Raw genomic sequence first — 23,416 nt, 5'->3', positions numbered from 1 at the left:
GACTTCCTTGTGGAGGTTGAGAAGTAGAAAGAAAAGATCACCCGAGAAAACAAATTGCTCGTTCTCTGCCTCCCAAACCTTCTCTCTAGCCCTCACACCAGCTGCCCCCAATGGTCTCTCGCTCTGTTAGTACCATGGCTGTGGAAAATAGGAAACAGATCACTTTACGTGGATGTTTATAGATCATAGGTGAATATAATGAATATAATACACTAAGGGATATTTAAAAAAAAAAAAAAAAGCCCACTAGTGGCATACTCTCTACTTTGTTTCTAAGAAACATAAGGCAGAATTCAGCCACAACATGGTTTCATATAAAGGGAAAGTACAGGGGCGCCTGGGTGGCTCAGTGGGTTAAAGCCTCTGCCTTCGGCTCCGGTCATGATCTCAGGGTCCTGGGATCGAGCCCCGCATTGGGCTCTCTGCTCGGCGGGGAGCCTGCTTCCCTCTCTCTCCCTCTCTCTGCCTCTCTGCCTACTTGTGATCTCTGTCTGTCAAATAAATAAATAAAATAAAAAAGGGAAAGTACAGTTTCCTATCTCCAATAATGAAGAGAAATTGCCTTAATTCAAATGTTGAGATTATTAAAAGTTATTGCAAAGAACATTTGCAGCTTCCCCAGCAGTGCCTTTAACTCATAAGATACTACAGAAAATAATCACAAAGATCCGTGATGGATGGGAAGATTCAGCAGCTACTATTTTCAAGTTACAGGGGGGATCCATAAGGAAAGAGGGCCAAAATATGGATAGGGACTCAATCCTATGTGGCCACCCCTATTTGGTTTTTCTGCAAAAGCCCCTGGCAATCTAACTAGCTAGGCAAGTTATATTTAACTAAGTTCTGTTTGCCACAAAACCTTAAGGGTGGTGTTGACAAAACACATTGAACATTGCTTTTTGGCCAGCAAAAGAAAAATGATTTTAGGATTCTTATGTCTGATGGTCATCCTGTATAAGTCTTAATTTTTTTTTTTTTTTTGGGTGGGGACATAATCATCAAAATCATAATCAACTCAGAAGAAAAAAAAAGGATATAAAAACGATCAATTTGTACTCAACACAGCCTCTTAACATATCTATAGAAAGAAATTAAGGTTCAATTCACTTTTGTTATGAATCCTTGGGCCATGTGCATGAAGCAAAGATAGAAAATAAGATGACCTAAAATATATTAATAATATGAAAAAAAAAAAAAAGAGCAGTAGAACTTGTGAAGGCTGAAGAGGCAGTTTTGGGGACATTTTTGCCATGGCTCTCCTCCTTATGTCTATAGCAGACCCTGCAAAAAGATCGTAGGAGCAAAGCTGAGAGGAAACTTTAAAATACTTTATAATATTTTCCATCAGCTAACAGTTGACTGAAAAAGGCACATGGAGGAAACTTATTTTCATCTTTGTAAGTGTTACAAAAGCCATTAGTCATCGTGGTAATTATAAGGTACAGGTTTGGATACAATTGGATACAATCCTAAGTGGCCGATAGGAGAAACTGCATCTGTTCTAAAATGACTTAAAATCTAAAACATAATGCTAGAAGAAGGTTTGTTCGTTTCAACTTCAGAAGGAAAATGCACACAATTTCAGAGGATGTTGCCTTATATTAATGGGAAATAATTGAGTATTTTAATAGTCCTTAAATACTCCTACCTTTCTCTGGAGGTTTAAACCACAGCAGCATTATGTCCGTCCTATCATTTAAAAAAATATTTCATTACCTTCACATGTTTTGGTTAGTTTAAATATTAGTTACATTTCAAAAAAAAAAAATAATCCTACACTGTATTCCAGCAAATTAGTCTCTACTAAGAGGAGACTAGAGCATGAAACTCAAACAAGAATGTTTAATGGAATACAAATATCTAAATCTAGAAACTCTAATAAAAATCTCCTTTCATTGGATGAAGGCTCTTGGCTATTATACAGAAAACCACCACACGTGGTTCCCTCAAAATGCATTATAGATCAGGCTCATAATCTTTCCTTCCACAAAAATGGCACAAGAATTGATTTCAATTATCATTTAATACTTATTTCCCTCTCCTGTCAAAAAATGTTCCATACACATGAAATTGGAGGTTGGCAGCCTGAACTCATTTATGGAAATTTTAAGGACTATTGATTTACCAGTGAATTTTCTAGTTCTCTCATTGTTACTGGAAGGATGCCTCAGAGTTGTAATCAGATGATAGGATGGGCTTGCATGCTGATAGGCTTAGTTAAGACTGATGGAAAGAAAAGCTTTTCAAAAGTCTGTCAAAATGCATTTTATAAATTAGGTTAACATGATTGATTATGCATAGCCAAATTTCTCATGTAGCACTGAACTGACATTTCTTCTTGCTTTGTTGTATCCCCATACACCATTTTGGTATCTGGGTATTAAATGTTGGAAAAAATTTAAGGTAATTTAAAAATTAACTGGACTTACATCTTTGGAAACAGGGAACTATTTTGTGTACCTGAGGGTTTTGTTTTTGGTCTTTATGCTACACCAACATAGAGGCTACAAAAGAGTGTTTATTTAAGCAAATATTTGTGTTGTCAGTATATTTTTATAGGGAGTGATGGTCTGATGGACACTTCTGGAAATTGTGTGCATTTATCTGCACATTTAATTCTCCTATGAAATCTTTGTTAAAAGGAGAACATCTCAGGGCACCTGGGTGGCTCAGTTGTTAAGCATCTGCCTTCGGCTCAGGGTCATGATCCCGGGGTCCTGGGATTTAGTCCCACATCGGGCTCCCTGCTCAGAGGGAAGCCTGTTTATCCCTCTTCCACTCCCCCTGCTTGTGTTCCCCTCTCCTGCTATTTCCCTCTCTGTCAAATAGATGAATAAAATCTTAAAAAAATAATAATAAAGGAGAGCATTTCCACAAGGAGAACATCCTTTTCAACACTACTAACACAGCCACAGCTAAGTGCAGCCGAAAAGACTTTCAGTACTCTAAAGAAACTAAGGTTACACAGTCCCGTTTTTTTCTTTAAACAATACCCCACCCCACCCCTCCAGCCCTACATTTATCATCCACTTTCCTAATAAATGTTGCCATTATTTTCTTCTATGGGGACCAGACCAAGAGTTTGTGGGTCCTGAAGATATACAATTTTGCATTCTTTTAACAAAGGTTACAAAATTATGAATATGTATTCGGCATAAAAGTGAATATTTATTTTGAATGACAAAAGCAATCACAACTAATTAGAAGATTTTAAAAACTGAAAATACAAACATCACAAAATCCAGAAAATGGTACAGTATTTTTATTAACTAGTTGCCTAATAATACCCCTAGATTATTTTTCCTATTTTTTGAAGGCATAATTTTTGATCACCTTTACTATGACAATGCCTTTATCATATTTTCTGTAGAGAGGAGAGGAAATTCCGTTTTTTTCCTCTAGCATGGTTGACAAAACCTTTGTTATAATCAATAGTTTTGAAAGTTTCTTTCAGTTTCACAACTCATTAGTGGTTACATTCTAGACTATGAGGATTACTGTCAAGTTAGGGGAAGCCTCTATCAAGCTTCCCTCAGATCTGTCATCATGATATGATAGAGTTTTTGACAGAATATTTCTGGGCCCATACAATTCGAACCATGTTTCTCCACCACTAACCATGTATTTTCAGCACCAGTGTCTGAGTCCCCAGTTTAAATAACAGTGAGAACTGTGTCCATGAAGACTTGTATCATGACACCAGGGGAGACGGGAAGAGTATTCCTGGAATCATTTCTGTAACAGAGCACTAGCCATACCTAATCACACAAAATATCCGACTACACTGAAGGTAAAGGAACTCCACTTAGCATGATTTCACAAATGGCCTTATCTGCTAATACCACTTGAACCAAAGGCAAGTGTGACAGGTCAGGAAGTGATCTCAACTTACAGCAGGTGAAAGAATTTATTTCTGGAACTCAGAGACATGACCCTGTGAGCACCTGGATAAGCCTTGGAAAGGAGTTTCTTCAGCTTCAAAGTCCATTCTTCACTGCCTGGCCCCTCCCCACTCCAGCCCTCCCTCCTGTCCCACTCTTATCCCTCCTACAGCAAACATTGGTGTGAGCCTTGCCTGGTCCTTCCTATTCCTTTCATAACCTCTTGTCTTAAACCCTACCGTTTCCATTTTCAGTGTTTCGCCTGGATACTTTCAATCCCGTTCTTACGCTTACATAAGTCAAGGTCACATCTCATTAAACGTCATTGCTGTTGATTGCCTAAATATCTCCTCTTTCTTAACTGTTCTCCAACCCACCATAATAATTGAGAATTAGAAAACTGAGAATTAGGAACAATTGAGAATTATAAAATTCCCCCAAATCTTTATCTTCTGCTCATAAATCTTTAGGTAGCCTTTAATTCCAGTGGGTAATGCTAGACTCTCAGCCTTTGAGGTCAGCCTATATTATGTCCATGGCTGTCTTAAATGAATTCTATTTCCCCAAACCATTCTCTCGGATTCTTCAGACTTCCTTTGAAAGGTCCCTCTTCTTGCCTTCCCCCTTATCATTCCTTTCTGCAGGGAGCTTCCTACCTCTTCTTTCTACTTGTCAAAGCTAGACTTGCTCATCTTGGTCTGCTATTGCCATCTTCCTTGCTGTGTTAGAAGTTTTCTAAAACATCCAATGCCACGGTGATAACTCCCTTTACTGGAAGCAGGTGTGGTCTCTCTTTGACACTTAATATACGCTATTCATTTAATATTTATATAAAACATGTATATGTACATAAGTGTGCACAGCTATAACATCTTTCCAACAATATTATAAGAAGGTTCAATTCAATTGCTATCACTAAACACTTTACTATTAGAACTGCAAACATAAAATAAATTTAAGAAATACTTTCTTCCTTTAGGATGTTTAATTAAATCTTGTGAGAGAAGAGCAAAAATTACTTGCAGTACAAGGTAAAGAAAGAGTCCTATATAGCAATCACCTATGACATGTTAATAGTTAGACTAATTCTCTCTCTCCCACTAGATGGCAAGCTTTTCAGAGTAGAGGTCTTTTTAACCACAGCCTTTATATTTCCAGCACCTAGTTTCTTAAGATACTGAGTTTTCCATAGTCAGAGATATTCCTGTAGGGATGGGAGATGTCCTAAATACGGCTGAGGGGATTCAAACACTGACTAGGGGTCTGGATGGGAGGTATGAAGCACAAATGGTTTGTATTCGTGCATGTGAGTTCTCTGTGAGGCAAGCTTATGATGACAGAGATCCAGAGATCTGGAGACCGGAAACTGCATTCAAGTCTCAATTTCCTCATCTACTAAAATAGCTCATGAACAACTGGTCGTCATTTATTAAGAGATTAAGTGAACTAATACAGTGCCTGGAACCTGGTAGATACTCAAAAATTCATGTTTTGGTTTACCCTTTCTTAACATATTATCCACTGATAGAGCTGATCAGCTTCATATTTTGTCAGGTAGGAGATTTTCTGAACGCTACTCTTCAATTCCCGAAATCTACTTTAATCACAATGATGGATCTGTAAAATTTAAATGTACCTCTTAGTAGGAAGTCAGTGAAAAGAAACTTTAAAATATTTAAAGTCTGGATTAGGATGTGTAACCATGAGACACAAATTCACATTTTTTAAGACTCCACTAACACTAATGGCGGCTTTAAACAGCAATCTCCTTTACTGTGAGCTGTTGCTTGTCAGGCAAGCTGCAAGGAGTGGATTTGATTACATATATACATTCTGTGTGGTCAGAAATTTAATGCTGGGACCCAGCAGGGGAGAAAGAAAAGTCTGAAAAGAGAATTGGCTCCAGTGTCATTTATAATAAAGGGAACCTTTTCTAAGAAATTTTATCTGAAAGTTAAGAACTCCTTTGAGATTTTTACCATCAACTCAGCATGGTGCTATTATTTTGTTACTGAGACACTTAAACTTTTGTTTTTCTTACCCCTTACAGAGGAATCAATAGTTTAAAATTAGAGCAGAGAGGAGCAGCTCTTGAGTGTTAATCTGAGCTTGGCACTGAGACCTTAAAGATTGCTGTCAGCAGCTTATCAGCCATGCATTAAACTCTGTACATACTCACTGTTTATAGGGGAAAAATTAAAATATGACATATGACAGTTTTTAAGGAAACATAGCATAAAGGGGTTTTTGAAGAACAGTTATCTACCTTTTCCTATTACCAAGACTAAGATATTGGAGATATATTTCAGGATATCTGACAAGTTCATAATATTTTCTCTTTCTCTGGAAACTAGAGAAGGAATCTCCTCATATTCTCCCTGGAGTTGGGCTCCCAGTAAGCATGCTTATATTGTGTGAACTTGACCTTTACCCTATTCTTGCCACTGGTGGCTGGGAAGTAGTAGATCCCAGACTTAGTTTCCAGAAACTGTTCTCTAGTCATAGCTGACTGACTAGTGTTGGACACTTGACAAGCCTGGGTGAACATGATTCCCTCGCTGGGGATCTAGACTAGGACTGAGAGACAGACAAACCAGTCAGTATCTGTAGGTGACAAGGACTGGTCATGAATATGGCAGCCCTAGGGTGGACAAACATTGATCAGAGACGGCAATAAAATCCAGTATGTAGATTAAGTGAATAAAAACATATGCACGTGATGTGACAAGCACTGGGTGTTACACACAACTGATCAATCGTTGAACACTAATGATGTAGTATATGTTGGCTAATTGAATTTAAATTAAAAAAAGAAACATATATGCAGAGAACAGACATGAGATATAAGGATTCTTGGCAATTTTCTGGTTCTTTGTTCTAGACCTTTCTTCAGGCCTGATGGCATTGCTATTACTGGATTTCATGACTCTCTATTCATATGATTCCCCCCCACACACACACACCATCTCTGTTGTGGATTTTTAATTTATTCATTCAATAGGTACTTATGTCATACCTACTAGATTTCAGGAAAGAGATGGCAGAAGACTAGGCTCTGGGTTTCCTGACCTGAGGGTTGTTTATGGGGGAGAGTATATTTATTGTTTGTTTCGCAATTTTAAGATTGTCTAAAGATTTTAAATAGTGATACCTGATACTGTATCAAAGATACGTTAGATGAACACATTTCCCCTTTCCAGTAGAAAGGGAAATCCAAGCCCAAGTATTTACAAATGACAGAGCAAGTGACGTGGTGAGAATGCAAACCTCGGGATACAGCTATGTGTTTCTCAAGTCAGGTTCCTTCCCTCCAGCAACACAACTGACTTTCCCTCAGGCTAGATTTTCCCCTTCCCTCTCTGGCACTTCTCATTTCAATAAAGGACCCCTCGATTTAACCCACTTGTTCAGTTCAAGGTTCAGTGTAACCTGCACTTCACAGAAACTTCACAAAGATTTCATTTCATTTCTTTTTTCACAAGTTTTACATCTAACGCATCATCAAATCCTAACAGATCATTTTCCCAGTGCTCTCAGACTCTGATCTCTTCTCATCCCCTCCAAGCCATTATTCTGTCCATGGGGAATGACTGCAAAAAGTCACTTGCCCGTCTCTGTTTCTACTCTGTGCCCACCCCCATATTCTGTTCTCCAGATGTCAGCAGAATAAACCTCTTAAAACATAAATCTGATCATGTCACTCTCCTGCCTAAAAGTTCTGTCCATCCCTTGACCTTACCTCATCTACCACCTCTGCCTCACACATCCTGTTCCAGCTATAATATCCTCCTTGCTGTTCCCCAAATATTCCAAGCAGGTTCCATTTCAGGGTATCTGTACTCCTTGTTTCCTTTACCAGTGATGCCTTTTATGGAGGCAGCCCCTGAGCCTGGACCTTTGCTTCATGATGCATTTGTTCAAGTCTTGCCAGCACAGAGACCTTCCCCGACAGACCATGGTACAGCAGCGGCCTCTCACTAACTCCAGAGCATTTATGTCTACCTTGCATTACTTGGTTCACTCAGTGATATGTGTTTGCTCTCCTCCCACTAAAATGTGAACTTTAAGGAAGCAGCTGTTTGATCTGTTTTGTTCACAGCTACATCTCCAGGACTTTCAGAACGGTGCCTACAATAAGAGCGAGGCTCAGTAAATGACTGGGTGAATGAATAAAAGGGACTGGATACTTTTCAAATATCTAAGTAAAAAATTCAGATTATATGACTCTACATAGTTTCCTTTACTCACTCTAAGAACTACCCTCCTCCTAGATTTCCATTGAGAATATAAACTTTCTCACTCATGTTGCTATAGACTCTTTATGCTTTTGTAGCTTACTCTTACTGGGTCTGCGTTCCAGTGATTTATCTGACTATAAATTGGAATGCACATGGAAGGCTACAGTGTTTTCTTAGCTATACCAAAGCTACAATGTTTTGCCAATCTTATTCTCTTTCACAGTGCTCTATAAATTTCACATCCCATATACATTTTCTGGTTAATAACAGTGTTGACCACAATTAACTGAAAAAGTTTTCTCTCTCTTTTAGTTTTTGAAATAAGATCTGACTATTTAAACTTCTATTTGGAAGATACAAACACACCAGAGTAGCAATGTACATAAAGATGGCAGAGGTAGAAGGTTTCTTGGAGACTTAAAAAAAAACAAACAAAAAAGAAACCCCCAAAACCTCACCATCCCTGTTGTGGATTTTTAACAAAAATTCATATTTCATACATTATATATCTCAGGAAAGAGATGGCAGAATCAAGACTAGGCTCTGTGTTCCCTGTCTTGTAGTCTTGTTCACAGGATAGAATACATTTTGTTTCCAATTTTGCAATTTTAAGATTGTCGAAAGATTTTAAATATTGATACCTGATACCGTATAAAAGACATTTTTTTGGCATAAAACATACTTTAGATGGATGTATTTCTTCTTTTCCAGTAGAAATGGATTTCTAAACTTAATTTTTCTTCACTCTTGCAAATATAATCAATGTTCCATATTAAGCAGTAACGTTATTTCTAAATACTAACATACTCCAAGCGCTAATACATTTTTTAGTGACACCTATCGATAATGTTCACTTTGTTTTAGAATATATTTTACTTTGTTATTAACCGGTTCATTAAACATTTATATGTTTTGAGTGTCTAGCATGTGACTATCCTTGAAGAGTTTATGTTGTTGTTTTTTTATTATTTTTTAAGAGTTTATGTTTAATAAGTAACCACTCACAGAGGACATTTAAGAAGACAGTGTGTCTGTGCGTGGTTCAGTTGAAATAAACACCCAGACCAGGGATGAGCTTGCTCGAAAGTTTAAAGGTAAAATGAATCTATTTCATAAGATGACGACTGGCTTGCATCAATTAACTTTAACATTTACAGTAGATTACTATGGTTACACAAGTGATTAAGAACCTGTCCCTTTTTATAATTTTCACAATATTCTAGTCACCAGGACTAGAATACATGTGATTAGTGGAATATTAACAACCTGGATGAAAGGTCAAAGGGTGTATATCGTGACCCAGTGGTTGGGAAGGGAGGAGAATGCTTATAGACACATCATTCCTTCTGCTCATTCTATATTTTTTGAATTCTTCACATCTGCCAATCCTGTATATTTCATATGGTAAAAGAGAGAGCAAGGATATTTAAATGAAAGACCAGTCACGTGATCTTACATTCTTACCAAAGTTTATAATGCAATTATATTATGTCTGTCAAATGCTTCTGAGTGATTTTTATGCTCATCTTTAACATGTCCTAGAAGAAACTTCTGAGTATATGACAATTTACATTATATTCATAATTAAATCCATTTTGAAATTGATCTTCTAAAGAATAAGAAAACCTCAGGATAGTTTGACTCTTAAAATGCAAACTGTTTAACTGGCACCAACAATCATGGTACCTGGAAAATAAAAGTTTTCTCAAAATGCTCTCCTTTAAATGTGCTGCTTAAATTTTGTTGCAAATGACCTTTGTTTTCTGTGACAAACGTCATCTGCTACATTCATGGTATTGAGTGTCTCTGAGGGTTAACCTATTACCCAACCAGCTGAACTCTTCCCAACCACTCATTTCTCAAGGGTACTTACATATTCTTCATAAGCTTCATGGGCTAGAGGAGGGGGTGCCCTATATCCTGGCACTGTCGGTGCCCCCCGGGCTCGTGGGGTTGGAACACCTCTTGCTACAGGGGGCACTGGAAGAGCTCCACGAGTCACAGTAGTCCCTCGAGGGGTGAGTACACCTCGTCCAGGTAGTGGTGGGGGAGGAATGGCACCCCCACGGCCCCTAGGAGAAACAGGTCATGTACAGATGAGAAATCGGGGATGAGAGAAAGAGACTAAAATATAGCATTCCCATCTTATCGCCATATGAGAGGAAGAAAACCAAATTTATCTGTATGCATGAGTGCTCCCGGGTGTGTGTGTGCGTGTGTGTGTGTGCGTGTGTGTGTGTGTAATTGAGTTTCTTTAGGGTATAAAGTATTTTGACCTCTACGGTAGAATAAATTTTGTAAATGTTGGCTATAACTTCTCATAATGAAACTCATGCAAAATGCTTTAATATAAAATGGAAAAAAAATGAACACAAACCAACCCACTCTCATTTTATTCCAGTTTTTCCAAGCAGACCCAAATCAGAGCTTCAGCTAACACACAAAGTATTTCCTGCTTTTTAAAAGTTCACCATATGCCAACTTTGCTTTTACAAAAGACGTACATGGGCACCTGTTTTCGCTAACTGAAAGAAATCAGAAGACGATTTCCACTTTTATGAAAAAAGGTGAAAAGCAAAAATAGTGTTGAGCATTTTTTTTTTGGTAGCAAGTCAGTATAGGAGTAGCATGTACCCTGAGCAGCCAGAGTGTCCCCACCAAGCTTCTTCCCCAAGAACTACACTTAGCATCTCCATACCCAGCCCTCAGAGCTTTGAACTGTGTGAACATCTGTGCTTTATCTTCGTTTATTTTGTGGATCCATTACCAGGATGTGTCCTAAGGTACCAGAAAAGCCTGAGAGGTTATTTTTCAGGGGTCTGGGAACACTCAAAAAAATTTCCATATAAGTTAATGGTAATTGCTTCTTTGCTTTATGCCATTTCAGCTTATGAAAGGTCTCACAGGCATGCTGGATAGCAGGGGAAACCTGGATGACCCGCCAGACCACCCACGAAACTGAACTGCTGAATGTCAATGTCTCCTCTGCGCTGGAGGTAACTGACAGTGAGGTGCAATGTTGTATTTACAAAGGAAAAAAAAATCTGTCTGCACTTTCACACTTTAATAAAATGTGGAACTTGAAGCACGGTGATATCATTCTGCTTATTCTAGTAGCTGAAGCTTGAGGTCGTTGAAACCACAACTCACTGTCACTGATTTGTCATCAGGCATACGACCCCCTGAACTGGTACAGTCACTAATATAATTTGTTTGCCTATGGTAACTACGGTGTTAGTGAAATACGTCAGGTTTCTGCGATAAAAGAGTAGAAGGAATGCTCTGTACTACGGTGCTTGACACAAAAGTAACTTGTATTAACAGCCTGAGATCAAATGGTTGCAGCCAACTTTTATGGTTTTCCAAGGCCTTTGGAAAGGTTGAGTGTTTGAAGTCTTTGGGCAAAAGCGTGGTTATTTCACTTTTTATTATGTCTGAAAGGCTGGCCTCCAGAAAGCACTGCTTTCAGCAGGAACACTAAAGCTTTGGGGAAAATGATGATCGTGGGGATGTCAACAATCACACTGTTTGGCCGTGCCCACGGATGGGGGATGGAGGTTATGCATTCAGCTATGAATAGCAGTCAGCTGGCTCTTTCTTGCTTGCGGAAAATGAGCTTTTGTGAGCGGACGGTAAGAATGCTGGTAGAGTTCTTAAAAGTTTTAAATAGATTATAGAGCTGATGAATAGAGAAATTATCAGACAATTTATTGTAAGTCTAATGTACAGAGAATGTTCTCCTGGATTGGGGAAGGTGAAATACAAAAGATCCAGAAGGCCCAGTGCCCATTTCAAATACAATAATAGCTGAGAATACACTATACTATATTACCATGATAATATAAAACACATCTATGAAAAAGGATGTAAAGACCAATTTTACCTTCACTGGGCCTCCAAACATCTCTCTGTTTCCTCCTAAGTAGGGTGAGCATATGTCCGGGTTGGCCTAGAACAGTTCTGATTTACAACTGTTGTCCTAGCTTCCCGTTTAGTTGAGCATTTTAACACTCTCAGAGTGCCCAGGTGTGGGTAGTAAATTATATCTACACTACATTCACAAGTGCTGTCTATCCCACTGAATAATCAGAGGTAAGTAAGTAGTATAACTAACTCCCTAGGCTTAAGGTGGATTTTTTTTTTTTTCCTAATGGGTAAAATTGAATCTCTGAATCTGTAACAATTCTTCCTGCTTCAAAATTATATGATGCTCAGGGCCCCTGGGTGGCTCAGTCAGTTGAGCGTAGACTCATAATTTTGGCTCAGATCATGATCTCAGGGTCATAAGATTGAGTCCCACGTGGGGCTTTGTGCTCAGCAGGGGGTGTTCTTGAGATTCTCTCTCTCTCTCCCTCTCCTTCTGACCCTCTCCCCACGCAAGCTCTCGTTCTAAAAAAATAAATAAATTAAAATAAAAGTAAAATTAAAAAAATGATGCTCACATCAAACGTAATTTCTCACCCTATTCCTCCCTCAGTTATGTCCCAGACACAGCCCTAGAAACCTGTCTCCTGACTCTGACTCAACACCTCTTATAGGCGGTGTCCTTTCCTTGGAATTTTAATCTCACATCTCTCTTCTCCGATTCAGCTGAAGTCTCACATCACCTATTTTAGGATACCATTCCTGGATGAATCTACATTACAGTATCCTCCATTTTTCTGATTTCTTGAAAGTCTTTGAATACAATCTAGTTATTGCCTACCCACTTCGTTGAAAATTATCTTGACTGAGATTACCAGTAACCTAGCAGTTTCCAAACCCAAACAGTCCCCATTCCACTGCACTTATTACATGTGTCACTGTGGATTGATAACTAGCTGGAAAACGCCTTCTTTGGACTCTTGCATTCTCTAACACTAATGATGACTATTACCTGTTTCCTTCCTAACACGTGCCATATCCTGGATTATATGCCTCATATCGGAGGTTCCTTCACTTGTCTGTCTATTACAATCTCCTGAAGACTTTGAAAAACTCTAAATTCCAGACCACACCCCAGGCCAATTAAATCATAATCTCAAATGGCAGGAGTCTCTCAGGGATTTGTGTGCAGATCAATTTGGGAACCACTGCCTTATATGTATTATCTAATTTAAAAACCTTGATGACGTTGTTATGTAGCTACTCCTGAGATACTTTAAAGGTTGAGTACCAAGTTACACAGAAGGTACAAGTCACCTGCTAAGGTCACACGAGCAATCCACAGACCTTGAATTAATTATAGGAATAATTTTATTCTTTGTTTAACTTGGTTCTCCACCTAATCTTAGTGGATGATGTCATTCATCCCTAACTAGGTTAGACATCAGAGAGTTATCCTTGTCGTGGGCCAAATATTTTTTCTTCTCCGACATCTAACTGGGCACTAATTCCTATAAATTCTAATCTCTAACCTAGTCCTATATCTCCACGGTCCAGGGAATGTTCATTTCTGTCTTGGATAATGGACGTATCTTCTTACTGGCTTCCCTGCCATAAGTCAGTGTCTTTCTGTTTGTCCCTCTTTCAGTGCTTTAATTCTTCTCTCTCACTTACAGTGAAGACTGAATAGTCTTCTTTAGAAACAAGTATGACTACTCCCTTCTTTCACAAACTCCATTAGTGCTATGTATTAATTCTCATCGTAGTAAACAAAGCCTCCAAAATCTGCCCCTAATGTTTCATTTTCCTCAGTTTGCTCTCAATCAATATATAGTGATGATGTGTGTCAGAGATGTCAAATATCTTAATTCTTCAATTATGTACTATAAATTATTATAACATATAGACATAATGCTTTGTTCTGTGGTATGCACAATTACTGGAAGATTAGTTTTTATGCCTATATTTATTAAAATGAAAATTGCTTTAATTAAATACATTTCCAATAAATTATTATAGAAGTTTTCAAATATCCCAGACACCATTCTTTTTGAATATAAGTGTAACTGAAAGACTTAATAAAGTCATAATTTCCTAAGTATATACAAATTAGCTTCCATTAACTCATGTTTTCAAGAGCTTCCTAATCAATATGATCTTCTGTTTTGTAAAGCTGTTTCCTTATTCTTTTTTAATTGTAGATACTTTCCATCATGTGGTTTGAAATAGAAGACAGCAGAATTCTGGTCCATTTACTTTCATTAACGTTAATACATTGATGATATCAATATAGCATTGAAGTGAGGTTTAAATTTCAACATTAGGTAGTATCAGATTTGTATGATATATGTGTTCTTAAAAAGCAAAACTTTCAAACAATTTTTTTCTAGCACACTTAAAAAACTAGACCACAATGCACTATTTTTTATTAAACCATAAATATTAATATTTTAGAATGAAACTGTACTGAAATTGAATCTTATATGGTCTGCTGAAATTCTGAAATATAATGATACATTAAGGAGCATCAATAACAAAATAAAATATATTAATACAAATTTATAATCTCAAAAGTAAGTTAATGCATTTTTTTAAAATGGTCCTAATTTCAAGGAATAAAGAATAGAAAAAACTTGTTCCCCCTCTGTAGACTTTCTAAATGTATATTAGGTTACACTATATAAAACTCAATATATACTAGGTTACACCATATAAAATTTGGCATTTGGGGAATTACAAAAGTGACAGTTTCATTATTTAAGGCACATGATTTAATCAATTTAAGATTACCTGTAATGATATCATTTCACAACCCATCATGATGAGCTTAGAAATGTACAAGACTTTATAAAAGACTGATTCCATAAAAGTATGTCCATAAGAAAAGTTATGCCACATTAATTTTTAGCAATAATTAGCTAATTAGCATTAGAGAGCACTTATTTTCATCTTTAGGGATAAAAATGTAATAATCTCTGGAAGATTTTAAAAGTTTTCCTTTAGTCAAATGTAATTTTCAGAATTGACACATTTTATTTTTAAATAGCCATTGCCTTGGTAGTTTACTTGGATATTTATCATTTTTTATTTTTTTTCTGATTAACTGCAAAATGGAGGTGTTTATGATTTAAATGTTAAAACTGATTTTTGACACTGGTGGTTGACAATATTTGGGGCATAATTTATTAAGTAAATTGAATCAGCGAAGTATCCTAAAATCTCTAATGATGATTTCTATGCAGTGTATGAAATAATATTCTAGATCTATATCCTTTAGAGATTTGAAGGCCAACTCTAACAGGGTAGAGAGAATGATTGAATTACACAGTCTGTGTGTGAAGGCTATGAGTATTTTTTGCTTTACCTCTTCACAAATCAGTGCTTTCTGTTGAAAGCTGGACTAATTCAGAGTCATACAAAACAAATTCTGATGCAGAAAGATCCCAATTTTGTGTGTCTGTGTGAAGTGAATAATATCAAATAAAATCCTCTCTGCTGACCAAAGGCATTCCAAAGTCAAATGTACCTGAACTTTGAATACTCTTACCATCAGCCATATAAGAAGTATGCCTTTCTGGCTTTCTGGACTAGTGGTGCATATATTTTCTCCCTATCTATCTAAACATCTATCTACCTAGCTCCTCATCCCTGTCTCTCTACCTATCCAGAAAGACTATCAATTCAAGGGCCACTTAAGGCACAGACACATTTTTAACTTTCTCTTTATGCAAGATCATCCTGGTTCAAAAAAGGCAAAGAATTGTATCATCTGCATGCTCTAATCCTGAGGACAGAACCACAAAGAAAGTCTCAGGTTTATGCCTCTTATTTTCTTAAGATAGTTGTTAAGAGCTCTACCTGTGAATTCTAGAGTCAGACCGCTTATGAAACTTCGGGCAAATTCTCGACACCTTTCTGTACCTCAATCTGTCACCTGTGAATGATACTTAAGCCTGGTATGGAAGGCTTGGTGAGTTAATTTATGAAAGAGCTTATGCATTATATAAGCATCCACTGTCATGGTTTCTATCGTGGTGGCCACTGTTGTTGTTTATTCCTACCTGTGACCATGGCACAGGGCAGGTCGGCCAAGGCTTGCCATCCATGTTTGCTGTTAATTTATTTCAAGTAAGAGCTAATGTACCTTGAAGGGGTTGTGGGAGCTATTCTGATCCCTCTGCCTCTAATGCCTCTGCCACGACCAGAGTCCTCTGAGCCATTTAAGTAAGATAATTCACGTAGCTGTTCCTGACGAATCTCATCATTGTAGTCCTAGAGAAACAAAAACAAAAAAACAGGACCTGATGAGTTAAAATGGGGCATGGGGGTTCTTAGAGCTGAACAAAAACAATACAAAAGGACATTTTTCATCCATTTTCTGGAGTCTTATATATGAAAATCTAAAGTGATGTAGAAAGTGTATATACTTTAAATTCCTATTTTAATATAGAGAAATTGAAGTTGCTTCTTTTATCAAGGAAGTACTCAGCAGGAAATCAGATGAAATGTGTTGGGATATCACTTGATGTGTTAGCCAGAAAAGGAAAGACAGCAATACAGAACAAAATCGTGGAATATACCAAAGTGGTAATTAGCATAAGGAATACTGAAAAACAGCTCTCCCGGGATGGTATGTGTAAACTGCGATGGCTGCATAATTCTCAAACACCTCCTGATGCATAAACCAAAAAGGGGTGGTCTCAAGGCCTGAAGCAGACCCTGTGTTAAAATCATAAAGAAGGACAAACCACAGAGCAAAGTTTCATACAACTGAGAAGCTGCGTGATCCAACCAAACAACTTGACGGACAATACTTAAACATAAGGGATTTTTGGCGTTCTAGCATTGGGATGATGGAAAGATTGCCACAGCGAAAGGCAAATTTCACAGCAATAACCAGAGATTCAGTCAAAGTCAAAGGGACTTTCTTTATCTTTCATCAGTGTGGAAATATGTCCATCATTTTAATGGGCCCTAAGAAATGATTGGAGTCACTAAACGAATACTCTTTAAAAAACAAGTATCAGTCTTACCTGTCTCTCCTTTTATTAACACACACCCCCACACCCCCATACACACCCCTGCTTGAATAGTACAAAATTGAATAATTGTTTTTTTTTTTTTTTACCAAATGGCCACTGATTAAATTCTTTTTCAGTAAATATATGTTTAAGTGAAATCATGGTAGTGGATTTGCTAGTGCTGGAAAAGGGCCTAGAAGTGGACACTAGAAATATCTGTAAAGGGAAGGCTGAAAGAAATGATGTTTGAAGCCCAGTTGTGTGCCCCCAAACACAAGTATATCCTCTTACCAATGTTGTCCGTTTAGCTCTGCATGTATGTGTTACAGTAGTATTAACTAAATACTTTGTATCCTTACCCACCCACCTCTGTTCAGAAAAAGGCAGGGATGCATTCAGCCTACAAGGATTTCTAATGCACAGCTTTACGTCATGCTCCAAAAATTGCCTGGATTACAAGCAGAAGTACTAGTCACTCCAAAGTATTTATCTTCTTATTTTTAACATGTTGCTTTCATGTTCATCCTCTTCAGGATGGCTGACTTGGCTGACAGAGAGCTATACAGTAGAAAATTACAGTTTCCACTGTAATATATATATTCCACTTCTACTTCTTAATTTTCACTTTCAAGCAACCACCAAACTGAAGAATAAACATGTCTATTATTTCCTTAGGATCAGGGAATGGGACGAATTGCTACTTCTTAGTGAACTGACCAGCCACCATTAAAATGAAATACTAATTCTGTAATTTCCTGATGTAATATTCCTAATTGGTAAGGGGAATCATTTTGTTTTCTTATCTGAAGAAAATCCATGAACTCTCAGGGTCCTTATTAACTGTAAAACGAGATAGATTTTCATTGTTGGCAACCCTGAAATTGAAAAACTAAGAAATTGGAGATGAATTCAATATATGTAAATTCTACTTTTATGCTAGAATCAGAAAATGTAATAATGTGGATGTAGTCTTATGTATCATATACTCATAAAGAAGAGGGGGAGGAGGAGGCTGGGGAGGAAATAAGGGACAGGGAGGACAAACATATTAATCAGACAATATGAAAGAATAATTCCCAATTTGATCAGGCCTCCCTGCATCCATACCTTAGAGAGATCCCATTACACTGACTCTGGAATTATCCATGTGATTTGTCTTAGCCAAATTGGACAAGAAGAAAGGTGACAAAAGCAAAGACTTGAAAGGTGCTTCCATACTCTGGAACTTGCCCTTTTTTTGTCACTGAGACCTCTGCCTCCAGGTAAAGAAGAAGCCCATGCTGGCTTTCTGGATAATGAGAGACCATGTGGAGAGAGGCTCCAGTCACCCCTTCCCTCTTACCATCCCATCTGATTTCCCAAACATGAGAGTGAGGCCATCCTAGACCATCCAACATGAGTCAAGTGGATGAAGACTGAAAAAAAATTCACCTTCTTACTCCCAGAATGGGAATAATAAAGGGGTGCATTAAGCCAGCCTTCTGGTGGTTTGTTTTATGCAAAAACTAACAAATCTAGAGGGGGCTGACCATCATGGAACACAAGAGACCAGTAAGAGAGGCTTACTTCAGCAGGCTTTCTCCTTTCCTGTCCAAAGGAAGGTGTGTAGGCCCAGGTGTGATCTACATGTTTCTTGGTGTAGGTATAGCCCTTGTGTGGAGTTAAATATAGCTAATGTCAGACCCTAGTGTCATTAAAGTTTGAAATGTCTACTTAAAATACTTTATTCAGTGTCGGTGCTCACTGATCCATCTGCAGATTGGAATTCAGTGTCTAGACAGAAACCTGCTGACAGGGAGAAAATCTTCATCTTACTAACATGAATATCTGACACTATGGGTTAATTCTTAGTGTAAGCAAAACAGCTATTGTTGATATACAATCAAGTTTTCTATGAGCCTAGCTACATATTCTGTTTAAAGAAATGACCATCTTCCAGGGTTGTGGTGGTCAAAAGATCAGGCCTCTACCTACAGATTTAATTGACTGGGAATCCCCGTTGCTCTGTTCTGAAATCTTCTTGCTCTCAAGGCCGTGCTCCCTAAAAGCAACTCCTAGTCAATGACCAGATGTGGTCAAAATGTTAAAAGAGGGCCATTCCGGGGAGTCATGGGATGCCTCGTCATGTGCCTCAAGGATTCTCTGACTGCCTTACTGAACTTGCTGTGTTTTTTTTTTAATTAATTAATTAATTTATTTATTTTAGATGGGGGAGGAAAGAAACTGGAGGAGGGGAGAGAATCTCCAGCTGACTCCCCACCAAGCATGGAGCCTGACGCAGGGCTCAACCTCACAACCCCAAGATCATGACCTGAGTGGAAACCAAGAGTTGGACACTCAACTGACTGAGTCACCCAGGCTCCCCTGAACTTGCTTTTAATGTCATTGCACCAGAACAGACTAGGCCTTTCCACTTCTCTTTCCTTTAGGTCAGATATTGTGATGTGAGGGCTTCCCAGTCTTCCTTTGCTCCGTTATTTATTTATTTATTTATTTATTTATTTATTTATTTATTTTTCTTACAAGAACATTTTCCCTATCAAAATCCTTATGTGTATCATCCCAATTTGGCATCAATGAATATACAAAGTGTTGACAAAACCAAGTTCTTAACATTACAAAGATGAGAGCTTTGATAAATGTATTAACATTAATACTGGTGGAGCTTATTGTGTTCAACAGAATTTATAATCTGATTAAATTGTAGTACTTGCTGTTCTCTTACTTAAAAATGGTTAGATACGGATTAAACATGAAACCGATTATTGATGACCAAAAAGGGTAGTAACTGATATTTTTTAAGAAAATGAATGGCATATTGCCAATGATTGGCAATGAATGGCAATTTTTTTGGCAGTTCATTTAATAGGACAATATGAAAGAGTCATGGAGTGGACAGACACAAGCCATATCTTGGGCAGGAGACCAGAACAATGTGGTTGGCTCAGATAAATTGCAGCAACAATGAAAATCTGTGTGTGCAGGAGTGTGGTGGGTTAAGAGAGAGAGAATATGGGCAACCACAAAAAAATTTAGGAGTCTTCTACTGGTAAGTGAATGATATGATTGGGAAAGGTAGGGGCAAAAGACATTTTTAACTGTAGAGATGACTAGAAGTAGAACATTAACCAGATAAAGGAAGAAATTAGGTGGAAAAAAAGGCTTAGAGGTAGAGAATTTGTATTTGGCCTTTTTAAAAAAGATTTTATTTATTTCAGAGAGAGAGCATGCTCAGTGTGGGGAAGTGGCTGGGGGAGAGGTAATTCAGACTTGAGCCAGATGCGGGACTCCATCCCAGGACCCCGGGATCATGACCTGAGCTGAAGGTAGACACTTAACCAGCTGAGCCACCCAGGCACCCCTTGTAGTTGATTTCAATTACCTTAGGTTTAAAATGTCAAAGTGACATTAAGGGTTATCTTAGAAATTCAGATCTGGGTTGGGAGAGTAAATCTGAATGTCATCCGCACATATTTGTGATAATAGAATATTAGCACAAAGATTGCATAAGAGATTAGTAAAATAATACAGTGATAAAAATTTTCTAATCATACTATTAATGTAAATTTGTATCACTGAAGATATCAGTTAACTTATTAACTACAGTATGTGGATTATTAAACATTAAAAGACAAGGTCATTTAATAAACTCAGGTTTTTCTAATTAGATACTCAAAATATATACACCACTGCATTTATAGTAATGAAGCATCTACATGTTGCAAATAAATATGGAAGAGAACATTTTTAATGCCCACAGGTAAGGATAGTTGATACTAAATATTTTCTAGGCTGAATATATTCTGTGGATTATTTTTATAACATAAATATAATTTTCTAAACCCTAAATCTGTAATTTTGTATTATAGTGCTTTTTCCAGTCTTTATTAAGCACAGATCTAATTTTGAATTAATCTTTCATAACTAGAACATGAGTCTACCTGAAGATAGTCTACCTGAAGATATCCAATTGAACATTTAATTATGGCATGTGTTGCTGATGCTTCAGTTATATAAAATCATTTTTTTCAGTTATATAGAACCTTAAAGATACAAGTAAAAAAACATTCCAAATTTACCTTATAAATGTTATCTTATTAAAAAAACATATCACCACATAGTTCGAGTGGTACTGAGTTCTAAGGTTCTGCAGTCATAAAATAATTATACTATGAATGGGTGGTTGTAGTTTTATGGCATTTTTAATTTTAGCACTCAATTAGCTAGCACACACATTCACTGAAAAGTAAAAATATAAGTTTATAAGTAGTAATTATGATAATTTGCATTTTATATTATTTTAGTATTTTTTATTTCCTATTTGATATTAAAAGACCTTTGAGAGAGAAAGAGATAGAGATAGAAAAATAATTCCCTAAGCATGTGAAAAAGTTCATAAGGGACCAAGAAAGGTTAAGTTATGACAATTCAGGATGAACAAAAATGGAAAAAATAATTTCCAGTCATTTGAGATAAATAAATAATAAAATAAATATTTTAACAAATAAATATGATATAAACATATTATTTATAATAAATAAAATAATAATAAAATAATAAATATAAAAAATAAAATCTTATGTATTTAACTGGTATGTGAAACAGGAATATTACAAAATTTTTTAAATAAAACTTACCCATATTTTAAAGAAAGAAGAAAATAAATGTCTAGAAGAAAATGAGTTATACTTACAGATGAACCTTAATATTATTTTAGATAAGATTTGAAATTACTGGGATTTTACACTTCAAATAATAGAGAATGCTTTACTACTTTGGGTATACCAGCAATAAATAAATCATACACACATTAAAAATAAATCATACACACATTAAAAATACCCTTTGCCTTGAAGATGAGTTATAAGGCACTTTACAAATGCTGATGGGTTTGATCTGCAGCTTTGGTTTCAGATAGAAGGGATTGAAACATTGAACTTTTAAATGAATCTATCAAGGCTTAAATAACACACACATATACAAAAACATTTTTAGGATTGATTCAAATTTTAATTTTATTTTTCCTATAATGTCCAAAAATGTTGCTTGTTTGCTACCAAAATGTAAAAATCGCCCCCTCGAAATAATAACAAAGATATTTACAATTCTTGTTACATGTTCCTTTTACTCAGGATGAGGCAAATTAGCCCTATGAAATAATTTCCCTGAAATTCATGCATGCTCCTTTTTGCCTCTCCGACAAGGCCCTCCCACTGTGACGGCATATGGTGTAAACAGTATACACAAAAGCTCAGAGCAGACAGATGTTTGGATGTTCCTAGAAAGGACTCGTGCTCATACTCTGCATATTTAATGTATATGCATAATTTCCCAGTTACATACACTCATGTCCATCTGTTATGATGGCATTATGCCCACATACAAATTGGGAAGATTATTTCACTTGCCTATAAATGCCAGGTGATGACAGGTGTAGATAGGCTACCTGGGGGCACAGTGAGGGATCATTTTCCTGCCAAATTCCCTCCTCTGAGACCCTGATGGGCACTGATGCTGCACATTTAAAACTGTGAGTATAACCACTGGTAACATGTGAACGTATATTCAGCTCTACCAAGGCCAAGACTGTCAGATGACACCAGGGGAGAATGAAATGCAGACTGTAACATGGCTGGGCCATGACAAAGAGACCTGGGATTTCCTCAGCCCCTACAAACAACTAGGTTAGGGCACTTTCACCAGAGTAATAAACAAGAAAGTCTGGGAGGTAATGGGTCCTGTGCCAATATCAAACCTGTAGCTGAATTAGACTGTGTAGGAAGCTCTTTCGGAAAACAACTAGTGCTGTGCTGGATATTATTTAGCAAAACATCTTAGGCTATTAGATAACAGGGCTTAGCCAACACGGGGTGAGTTTTAATCAGCCCAGGCGTGGTACCAGGAAACCTCATTAACAAAATGGGGTCAAAGAACAGTCGATTCAGATTTATTAAGAATCTGTTCGGTGCATGACTCTGCATAAGGTCTAGATAAAGGCTTTATAAAGCTTGTTCGCCAAAGGACGTCGAATATCACAAAGTAAAAACATGCACTTTGTATCTTGAACTGCTAGTGAAGACAATTCTGTCACTCAAGAAAGCTTTCTCATTTTTTCCCATTACCAACTCATATTGTGCACTACATAAAAATCATCAAATAAGACAATATCTATACAGATTTCAGGCAGATATTTTGCAGGATGGTTGACTTATTTTCTATCTTATTTTATTAAACCTTTGCAAACACCGGTGACTGATATATGAGCTCTAGGAGCCAAGACCTTTTGATTGAACACCGAAGGATTCATGTATTTCAGTGTATTTGACTCGTGTATTTGGTGTTATAACTTCACCCATCCTAGCTTATAAAATCAGCCACTACCTCAAGTTAGATTTAAGGTAGGAGATAAATA

The 23,416-nt window shown here is 37.0% G+C and overlaps 1 protein-coding gene across 6 annotated transcripts in view; it reads right to left on the bottom strand.

Annotated features, from left to right (window-relative positions):
• KHDRBS2 (KH RNA binding domain containing, signal transduction associated 2) overlaps positions 1 to 23,416 on the bottom strand; it is a 585,121-nt gene that overhangs the window by 184,489 nt on the left and 377,216 nt on the right. For all 6 annotated transcript variants that reach the window (XR_004383467.1, XR_004383466.1, XM_032864462.1 and 3 more), the window contains exons 5-6: positions 16,128 to 16,255; positions 9,993 to 10,191 (exon numbers count right to left, since the gene is read on the bottom strand). Coding sequence is in view for 4 of the 6 variants with exons in the window: in XM_032864462.1 (XP_032720353.1) it covers positions 9,993 to 10,191; positions 16,128 to 16,255 (327 nt within the window). In the remaining 2 variants the exon portion in view is untranslated. The remainder of the gene's footprint in view (positions 1 to 9,992; positions 10,192 to 16,127; positions 16,256 to 23,416) is intronic.

The sequence above is a fragment of the Lontra canadensis genome, unplaced genomic scaffold (assembly GCF_010015895.1).
Source record: "Lontra canadensis isolate GAN:19392208 unplaced genomic scaffold, GSC_riverotter_1.0 scaffold27, whole genome shotgun sequence".
NCBI lineage: Eukaryota > Metazoa > Chordata > Mammalia > Carnivora > Mustelidae > Lontra > Lontra canadensis.
Note: the sequence above shows the minus strand (reverse complement) of the source record. Positions and strands in the feature narration are given on the sequence as shown.